The sequence below is a fragment of the Elgaria multicarinata genome, chromosome 11, assembly GCF_023053635.1.
Source record: "Elgaria multicarinata webbii isolate HBS135686 ecotype San Diego chromosome 11, rElgMul1.1.pri, whole genome shotgun sequence".
Taxonomy (NCBI): Eukaryota; Metazoa; Chordata; class Lepidosauria; order Squamata; family Anguidae; genus Elgaria; species Elgaria multicarinata.
The window spans coordinates 9960339-9970823 of NC_086181.1; the positions used below are offsets into that span (position 1 = coordinate 9960339).

The window sequence follows — 10485 nt, forward strand, 5'->3', positions numbered from 1 at the left end:
CTTATGTCCCAGAAGGCAAACTGGTGAGGCTAAAAGAAAAGTTACTTGTACAAGGCAGAAGTGAGGTCTGAGCTACAAAACACCAAATTACCTTTTTGAACCCCCACCCATTTCACAGAAGGTAAACTGACGTGGTTCAGAGGCAAGTAACTTGGCCAAGAAACTGAGTACAAGGCCAAAGTGTGATCAGAGAACCAAGTGCTAAATCACGATTTCTTATTTACCAGCGTTATGGTTTTTCAGCCATTTGGTGGCATTTGGCTCTCTCTTTCTTTGGGGTATGAAATTGCTTCTTTTTATATTATTTTTATAAAAAGAAAAAAACACCTTTAAATCTCTGTTTTCCTTTGCTACAGGGAAGACCCAAATCCAGTCAGTGGAGCCATACACCAAGCAGCAGCTGAACAGCATGTCCTTTGCTGAGATTATTATGGGCTACAAGATCATGGATGCCACCAACATCCTGGTCTCCCCGCTTGTCTACTTATACCCTGATATTCCCAAGGAGGAGGCCTTTGGAAAATACTGCCGTCCTGAGAGCCAGGAACACCCCGAAGTTACTGACCCAGGTAGTTGTTGACGTTCTGCGCTGTTCCCCTGGGCCTTTGTGGTGGCAGGAACCAAAGTAGTGGAAATTCACCTGTCCTGTAGGGGAGTCTTGAGTGTTTGTACCATATGTTGGATATATTTTGGCTGCCTTAAGCTATGATCCTATCGGCATTTACTTGGGAGTAAGCCCCTTTGAACGCAGTGAGGTTTACTTGGAGGGTGCCAGGTTAGGGAGGGCTGATTTAGGGTTTCTCCATAAAGGCCTCATGTAGCCAATAAACATGGGCAGCATCACATGTGAGGCCACATTCTCATGCAGGGTTTTGATTCGTTTATTTTGCCTCTGTTACTGGCTGTTATTTTTGCAAGCTTAAGTCTAGAAACGGGATAGCCAAAAAGCAAGCGGATGGAAAACCAGAAAGCAATTCAAGAATAAGCCCTTACTAATTTTTTGGCAGTTTTCATCATTCCCAAAGTCTGACTTGCAACTTTAAAAACACAAGTTTTTGGGGAAAACATTTCCAAATGGAATTTAACCATGTCTGCTTGTCAGCCTGGCATTGCCCAGGTTTGTGCAAATAATTGACAAATTGCAGGGGCTTAAGATGAAGAGATTGCCGCCGCCCATCTGACTCCTAACATAGTTCTGGGGTAATTCCTGATTCTCCTCTTCTTCCCCCCTCCCCTTCCAAATTCTCTTTATGGAGAGAGTAGCAAAGAAACTTGAGTTTGTGGAGGAGACACGTGCTGCTTTTCAACACACATGAACTGACAGAATACCTCTCCCTTCCCCCCTCCCACAGGTGCCGCTCCATATCTGAAGACCAAGTTCATCTGCGTGACCCCGTAAGTCTTCCTTCCCTGCAAGGAGATGGGATTCTGCATCCTTGGGGGCACTGAGGGTCTGTCTACACAGCAATTAGATGGGGTTGGTTTATAAATGGAGCACAGTCCTACACCTGTGCTTCAGTAATCAGAAGCCTCTATCTAGAAATAGCCAGACTAAAGTTGAAAAGTAGTAAAGGGGGAAGTGTTGAATGCACTGCCTACACACACACACACACACACACACACACTGCTTGCTCTTGGTGCACAGGTTAAGAATAACATTCCACAGGGACCTCTTGTTAAAGTTGTAATGCGTAGAAGGAGAATTATATCAAAGCTCCCTTTGCTCCAATTTATTTCCTCCTCCCCAACCTTGAAAGATTTCAGATATGTAGGATATTTTAGCTCTAGTTGTGCTCTGCTGCTCAGAGCTGACTTGGTGGCTCTGGAGCAGGGGCAAAATCTTTTGCAGTTTCTAACCTGTATCTCCTTGCTGCTCCCTCTTCTCTTCTCTTCTCTTCTTTTCTCTTCTCTTCTCCCCTCCCCTCCCCTCACACTCCACCTTTCCAGAACAACTTGCAGTAGCACCATTGAACTGCCCATGTCTCCCCGCACACTCGAGTCCCTGATCCATTTTGGCAGTAATGGTGAGGGAGCCGAGGGAAATGCCAGCGGCCAGTTCGGTGAGTGTGCGGCGTGTGCACTGTTGTGTGTAGTGGAGGGGGAGCGCTCTGTTCCTGTTCTGCTCTTACATTCGTCATTCTACAAAGAGGAAAAAAATAGGCAGAGGCTGCATTCAGAGAGTCACCCAAACCATTCTTATAGGGGGGGCCACCCTCTTTGGAGCAGTGGGCACGTTTGGAATTTTGGGTGTCATGGGAAGTCTCATAAAATGGGATTTCATGGAAGTGGGCTTGCCTGTTCACAAAATGGCTGCCACAAAAACACCCATTTCCCAGAAGGCAAAGTGGTGAGGCTAGAAGAAAAGTCATTGACAAACCTAAGTCCAAGACAGAGAGGTGGTCTGAGCTCCAAAGCACAAAAACACTCCTTTGAATCCAACGTTTTCTGCTCCAACACCCATGTCACGGAAGGGGCAAGCAACCCTTGCATAACCTTAAAGCAGACTGGGATATATGAGGCTTCTTTAACCCTCAAATAAGTCCTGCCTCCTAGGCTCGGATGACATGACAAGTCACGGCAGCCCCCAGCCAGGGTTTACATGTTCATAGAGGTGGACGGCATGCGCTGCAATGCCCCGAGGATTGATTAACCCACCGTGGGCTGTCATGTCATTCAAAGCAGGCCAAAGTATTCAGAAGGCCATTTATACTCTGGCCTTCGAAAATAAAGTGGTATCAAAATTCTGCCTCCCAAGGGAAATTTATTTATTTATAATTATTTAAAATTATTTTAAGGGTAGAACCTGTGACCTATACGCACAATGGCATATGTTTCTATAGTTTATTCTTTTTCCAGTAGACATGGTAAGAGGCAACAAGCCATGCACGGCACTGAGGCCTTGCCTTTGACCTCTGGAAATCCAAAGCCCTTCTTAGTTTTTGGAGCCATTGCCATACACTATCTTTGTAGCTGTAAGGACTAGAAACTTGGAATTTCTCAAGGATACTGAACTCTATGGTCATATTATTTTCTGGGTCATTGTCGTCCCCACTCCCTGAGCATTATGGAAGCAAGGAATACACACAGTCCTGAGCATGCTGTAGATTCCGAATAGATTTCCTCCCAGAAGATGCTCATCTAGCAAGAAGCTCCTTGTGTTTCACCTGGATCATGGTCCTCTCTTTCTCTGTCTTCTGCAGAGTCCTTGCAAGTCTTTGACATGGAGATGACTGCCGATTGCGCCAACTCACCCATGTGACCGGCCCCTCCTAAGCTGATGACCCGTTCTGGCTTCCTGGCTGGAAACATGCCCTCCTCTCGCATCACCGTGGAGCCCGAATAAGCAGGCTCCGCCTTCAGCAGGAGACATTTGATTGTGGGCCCTGCTCCACTAGTCACGTTGAGTACACCATCGCAGGCAGGTCCTTGCCTGAGCTTGCACGGCTGGAGGAAAAGCCCTACTTAATTTTAGCTTTCATTTTTTTCAAAGATATTTTTTTCCTTGTGTATAAAAATTATTTGTTTAAGGGGCGTCTTCGTTTTTTGCTGGATCAAGTGCCTCTTCACGTCTACTTCCCAACAGTATTTCTTGGCCTCCTGTGCGTGTTTGCTGCATGGCATAAAATGCTGCTTCTCCAGCTAGTGCTAACATCCGAGTGCTTACCCAGTAACAAAATGATTTGATTATTCTCAATGGGCAGGCAGGATTCTATCCTACCAGCTGTGGGTCAACACGGGGAGGAGGAAGAATACGTTCGTGGGATGGGGTTACTCCTTAGAGATTTTTGTTTCTTTTCCAAAGCAAAGATCTGCTTTCTCAGCCCCAGCTGTGCTTTTACAACTTCCCAAATGGCGTGAAGATGAACGAAAACTTAGTACAATATCAAGTGACCGTGTGTTCCCAGGGCTAGAGAAATGAGCACCTTGGAATTTCATGCTGGTCGGCACCTAGGATTTTGAAATGGATCTTTCCACCCCTGAGTAATTCCAACTTCACGGAGAGTTGGGAGAATGAGATTGCCAGGGCTGCAAAACAAATCCATGGCAGATGTGGGATTTGAACCCAGATCATCAGCTGTGAAAGCCCTGTTCTCCCTCATGCAGGGCTCCAGGTCACAGTGGAACTCTTGACTCTCCGCTGTGGAGGCCTTGGGCCCCAGATCAGGCAACAAAGCTGAGTTCAGAGCTCAAGAGTTGGGCTCCCTACTTCAGATCTGTTGCCAGCATTTAAATGCAGTTATCTTTTTATTATTGTTGTTATTATTATTATTTATTGCACTTTTATCCTGCTCTTCCTCGAAGGAGCCAAGGGCAGCATTCATGTTTTTTCCCCTCTCCTCCCTTCCCCATTTTATCCCCATAAAACCTTTTAAGCTTCATGGCTGAATGTGGATTTGGACCCAGGACTGCCCGGTAGAAGTCCAGCCATGACACCCCACCTTCACTGTATGTTAGGAGCGAACGGCAAGTACTTAAAACTGTAAAAAAAAAAAAAAAAAAGATTGCTGTGGGGATGCTGGGATTTGTAGTCCCAACACATCTGGAAAACAACTGGTTGGGAAACACGCCTATTTCCTCCATGTAAAAGGTTTGTATTTTCTCGGCTATAGTGAAAACCTTTTCTGCCCAGTTGTTCCATCAGCATTCGTGGCCCTCTTTGTGTGCCTTCCCCCCTCGCCCCCGATTCCTGGCTTTTGTGACCCAGCCCCAACTGTAGCCATTGCTACTCTGCAGCTGTTTGGCTGGGGTATTGATATTACTCTGGTGTAGGAAAATGAGATGCTGATTATTGTAAGTCTCGAGTGTTGGGGCTTAAGGGAATTGCCCAATGGCAACAGGAGAGGGTGATAAAATGAACCGTTGGCCCCCCACTCTGACAGTATTATTATTATTGTAATTATTTTTAGAGGTATTAGCTAGACAGGAGGCAGAAGAGTACATAGCCAAAGCTGTAAATGCCTCGTTTTCTTTTCTCCTACAGTAGGGGTGAGGAAACGGTGGCCCTCCAGATGTTGGTGGACTTCAACTCCTATCAGCCCCAGTCAGCATGGCCAATGGTCAGGGATGATCTCCACACATTCCCCTTCCCTACCACACGGCCACAGTCTTTGCTGTTAGGGAAAGAACGGTCCCCTTCAGCAATGCCAAACTAGTCCCCAACTAGTGCGCAACTGCTCTAGTTGCTTTTAACCAAATAGCTGCTTTGCGCCAAATTCTTCTTTGTACCAAGCTGCTTCCCTCCCATCTTCCCCCATACTACCCAAAACTTCCTTTTTCACTGTAGCTAATTGCTCTCTCAAGAGCATAATGATTTTAATTATTATTATTATTTTGATATATTTTATTGCTGTACCTACAGGCTTCAGCTTTCTCTTAAATAAATTCTAACACCATATTTCTCTGTTGGAGCGTACGTAGTGGGTACTTTGTGTGTTTATATGTAAGTGTGTGCGCGCACGCGCGTGCGTGCGCAAGACCCCAAAAACCAGAGTCACTTGGAAGAGAGCCCATATATTCGACCAAATACGTTAATGAAGGGTTGTTCTTTGTGCTGTGAGATCAGAACTGTGCTGCGATTTGGACACAATCCTACAGTTACCTGGAAAAAAACCCTATTGAATTGGTCCAGTTCTGGGCACCACATTTTAAGAAGGACACTGACAAACAGGAGTATTTCCAGAGGAAGAACATCCAGGCTGGTGAAAGGGATCTGGAAACAAAAGTCCTATCAGGAACAGTTGAAAGAACTGGGGATATTTAGCCTGGGGAGATTGAGAGGAGACATGATAATGTTCTTCAAGGACATGAAGAGCAGTCATGAAGAAGATGGAGCAGAGTTGGTCTGTGACTGCAGGAGTCAAGAAGAACCAGTAGGTGGAAAGTGCAGGGAAGTTGATTTCAGCTAAATATTAGGATAAATATCTAAATGACAAACTGTTTTGACAGTGAGAGAGACATTGCTGGGACTGTTGAAGCAGAGGTTGGATGGCCACCTGTCTGGGATGCTGTAGTTGCATCTTGCAGTGCAGGTACTGCACTGAGCAGCGCATTGGACCAGATTACCGACAAGCAGTGGAGCCTGGTGGCTCTGAGGTCAGTGGGACAGTGAATCTGCTTTGGGTTTCAGTCAGGACCAGTCAAAACTCTCAAGAAGCTATCCAGTACCTGCCATGTAGGATGCAAAGCACCTTGGATAGCTTCTTTAGAGTTCTGACTGAAACCCAGAGTGGATCCACCACCCCATTGATGTTGGAGACACCTGCCTTCTATGAACTCACTGGGCATACTTCTGCGTAAACATGCCTAGGGCTATGGTCTTTTGTCACAGATGTAAGTTTGCTTCCTGTAACCATGGGTGCCCTCATCACACTGCCTCTTTCATGCTATTTTATGGAGGTGGGTGGGCTCATGACATCATCTTCCACTGGTAACCCTCCCATATTTTCCCACCAACTCTTCCATCTTCTTTTCGTACTGCAAAAGTTCTGATAAGCAGTGGGGAAGACAGAATAGCTGCACAATGTCTTTTGTCTGGTAGCACTCGGAGCATCCTATATGTCTCGCCTCCTTCCCAATAGCTTTTTTTCTTTCCTTTTTACAGTTTTTTAGAGAAAAGGGTAGCGCAAACAATGCTTTACCGAGAAGTACTGTCACTAGTGGGTAGGTTCAACACAATATTGGCAATTCATAATGAATTAACATGGAGTTGGCTGATTTTAGTCTTCAAAAGTCTTTCACGCATATTCAGAAATGGTTTGGTCTTTTGATGCGTGTTAAATTTGCACAGCAAGAATGCACACATACACAGGACCTGTTAACAGTTTAAGCACAGCTCATCTGTGGCTATGTGAAAAGGATCTTGGCATTGTAGTCAATCACAAACAGCCTGAGCATGAATCATCAGTGTGATGCAGCTGGGGGGAAAGTGGAATAACGTGATTTCAGGCTGCACATGAATAGAACCATAGTTTCCAGTTCACAGGAAATAACCATTTCACTTTATTCTGCAGTAGTCAAGACTTCAGTTGGAGTACTATGTTCAGTTTTGGGTGCTGCATTTTGAGAAGGTTATAAACATATTGGAATGGGTTCAGAGGAGGGTGGAAAACAAGTCCAAAGAGGAAAGGTTGGAGGAATTGGATACGTTTAGCCTGGGGAAGAAAAGGCTGAGGGACGACATGGAAGTGTTCTTCAAATGCCTGAAAGGTTGCCACATAGAAGACTTGATCTCTGCTGTTAGAGGAAGGTAGATTTTGATTGTTTGAAAAAAAAACGTCTTGAAGGGAAAAGCAATTGGTTCAGCAATGGAGTCAATTTCCTAGAGGGGTGTTGGGCTCTTCCTCAATGGAGGTCTTCAAGCAGAGGCTGAACAACCATCAGCTAGGGATGCACAGGCTCTGGATTTCCTGCATCGAGCTGCGGGGTGGACTAGATGACCTCCAAGGACCCCTCCAACTGTTGCTTTACAATGAAAGAAGTGGTTTGCTGGGTCAGGTAAAGGTCCATCAGGTCCAATATCCCTTGAAAGCATGCCAGCAAACAGTCGTAGATGGTCCACCAGCAACTAGAGCCGGTTCATCAGTGGGCTGGTCTACCTTCTGTGTGGCCTTGAACGAAGAGTTCACAAGGCTGTGCCAGAAGTTAATTATTCTATGAAAGTTGAGTAGACTCTCTGATATAGACACTTGTAAAAACTGAGCTTGTTACTTTCCACTGTGAACCAGTATTTTGTCTGGCTACTTGCTGTGTTCTGCATGACACTCCGCTCCTTCTTTCCTCTGCAGCTTTTGCTGCTGCACTAAGGAATGGAAACAGTAGCAGTAAAGCAGCAGCAGCCCCACTATGAAAAAAGTAATTGAGAACAGTGGTTCTTGGGGCCAAACTAGACACTTATATTTGCTCAAGTGTGTCTTTGCCCCATTCATGTACAAAGTGATAGCTGGGGCCTAAAGGGAGCTAAACATTTTGCAGATAGAAGAATGCAGCAGCAATCTCAACCTCCTTCCCAAGGAGGCTTAACTCTCTTTCTCTCCACACGTACACAGCTTTCTTAATACACCAAAACACTTTGTTTGAATCTAACACACCCTTTGTCAACGTCTCTGTGTAGCCACTTCTTGTCTTCTGAATGTTTCTGTGTCTTTTGGAAGAGTGTGAGCAAAGAATACATCTACCCCACCCCACCCCACCCCACCGGAAAGAACTAGGCATCTTGTGGCACCTTAAAGACTAACAAATTTATTATGCAATAAGCTTTCGTGGGCTGCATTTCATGAAGTGGATTGTAGTTCACAGACACCTGCACCATAATAAATACGTTAATCCCTTAGGGGACACATGATTCTGTCTTGATTTTGCACACATAGAGAGAGGACGCCCTGAGGTTTGCCACCTTGGTTGATTTAGATCTCCCTTCCCCAAACTGGTGTCCCCCAGATGGAATTCTAATCATTCCTAGCTAGCATGATCAATGCTGGTTGTAAATTATGGGAGCTGTAGTCCCAACACCTCTGGAAGGCACCAGTTGGGGAAAGGCAGAGCTAAATCAACCTCCCATGTCACCTTTCTGGTGCTGCAGGCACTTTTCTCCCAATGTGGGTCTGATCCTGGGCTGGGAGAAAAGTGGCAATGCTGCCAAAAGGCAAGGTAGCGGTGGATCCAGCTCCCCACATTTCCACGCTTGTCTCTTCATCATAGGCGTGCGCAAGGGGTGTGCCGGGTGTGTCCAGGCACACCCTAATGTCTCAAGCAATAAGTGGTGAATTGAGGGGGGCATTGAGTAGGGATCCATAGGAGGATCCAAAGACCGTGGGAACGGTCCTCTGACTCCCTTTTGGCTGCTCCACTGCTGTGCCAAAGAACTGCTGCCTCCAAGAGAACACGGTTGCTTCTGGCAGCAGGAGCGAAAAGGAATCGTTCTGCTCAGAGCCTCTCTGCCAGGAGCCGCACCCACTCAGCCACTAGGCTGCACCAACCAACCTCATGCCAACAGTGGCATGTGTAAATAATATAGGGCACACAACATGCCTAAATGTCACCCATACGGCAGGAACGGCCCTTGGGCTGCTCCGCTGCCACCGCCCCCACCCAACAGCACGCCATTACTCCTGGCAGCAGGAGAGAAAATGAATTGCTCTGCTGGGAGCCTCTCTGCCATGTTTCAGAGAGGCCAGGATGAGGAGCCCCAAAGGCTAAGATCGCCTCGTAAGACCCTTGTCTGCCCAGTGTCACCACAAAGCCCCACCAGTGCTGGAGCTTGAGGAGTGTCTCCTCATTCCCCCCCCCCCACCATCTGCAACAACCCTCCCATGGTCAAGCAAGCTGAATGCGCAGTAGGGCATCAGTACCGAGAGTGAATACAAAGAATGTCCTTTATGATTTGAGTATTCAATAAACATTTGCCTTAAAAAAAATATCCCTGGGTGCACGCCCTAATGAAATGTGCAGCACACACTTATGCTCTTCATTAGAGACCCATGCTCACACACCCTGCCCTGCCCCGCCCCAAGTTTGCACATGAATTGGGTGGATATGCATGTAAACAAGAACATATGTCCTATCGCATCACATGTGGCTGTTTATCTGCGGTCGGGGTGGAGGGGACACCACTGTCCCTCCCTGTTGCACTTTCAAGTTGCCTCTAGCCCACAGTGGAATAGCAGATTAAAAGGTTACCAAGACAGAGATTGCTTAGAATTTCCAGTGCAAGCTGAAGAGCCAAGGTGTCGTTTTTCCATTTCAAGTTTAACACTTCAATTGGAAAGCAGCTTGCCTCTTTAGCAAAACGGGTGGCTTAAATGGAAATGTCAAATACCCCCCTGTACATGCACGGGCATATACAACAGCAGCAGCCTTTTCCAACGTAGTTGGAAGCCATTGCTGGATGGAAGGCAGCAGGCTGAGCAACACTGCAAGGAAGAATCTTTTCAGTACAGGTGCTAGAATACCAGGCTGGTCTGGTGGGCTTTCCTGTTGACCCAGGTAAAGAGCGAGAGAGGAATTTATTTATTTATTTATTTATTTTTATTTACAATGTTTATGTACCACTCCCCATTCAAGAATTTCAGAGCAGTGTACAAACAGAATAAAAGAATAACAACAGAAGATAGATACATACATAGCTAGATAGATCATTTTTAAAAGAAACAAAAATGCAAATAAAACCATGGCTGGTCATTAAGGGAAGGCTTCCTGGAACAACGTTTTCAGGAGGCGCCAGAAGGAATACAAAATTGGCACCTGCCTGACCTCAAGAGGTAGGGAATTGCATAGGATGGGGGCCACCACTCTGAAGGCTCTTCTCCTGGATGAATGTGCCCACTGTCCCTGTCCCGTTCCAGAGAAAGAAGTATATTGATGGGGAAACTGTCATTGGCTCTTCAAACCGGGATGGGCCGTTGCTAGGCCTGAACTCATGGGACTCTGGCCCCAAATTTATTCCCCAGAGCCCTGAGTTTCCATTGATGTCAGTGGAAGATTTCTTTC

At 46.2% G+C, this 10485-nt stretch overlaps 1 protein-coding gene across 4 annotated transcripts in view; it reads left to right on the top strand.

Annotated features, from left to right (window-relative positions):
- STAT3 (signal transducer and activator of transcription 3) overlaps nucleotides 1–5395 on the top strand; it is a 284749-nt gene extending 279354 nt beyond the window's left edge. For 3 of the 4 annotated variants that reach the window (XM_063138754.1, XM_063138753.1, XM_063138755.1), the window contains exons 21-24: nucleotides 357–572; nucleotides 1353–1395; nucleotides 1948–2060; nucleotides 3201–5395. In XM_063138754.1, coding sequence (XP_062994824.1) covers nucleotides 357–572; nucleotides 1353–1395; nucleotides 1948–2060; nucleotides 3201–3259 — 431 coding nt within the window. In that variant the 3' untranslated portion in view covers nucleotides 3260–5395. The remainder of the gene's footprint in view (nucleotides 1–356; nucleotides 573–1352; nucleotides 1396–1947; nucleotides 2061–3200) is intronic. The other variant, XM_063138756.1, reaches the window with a different exon arrangement.
- The last annotated feature ends 5090 nt before the right edge of the window (nucleotides 5396–10485 follow it).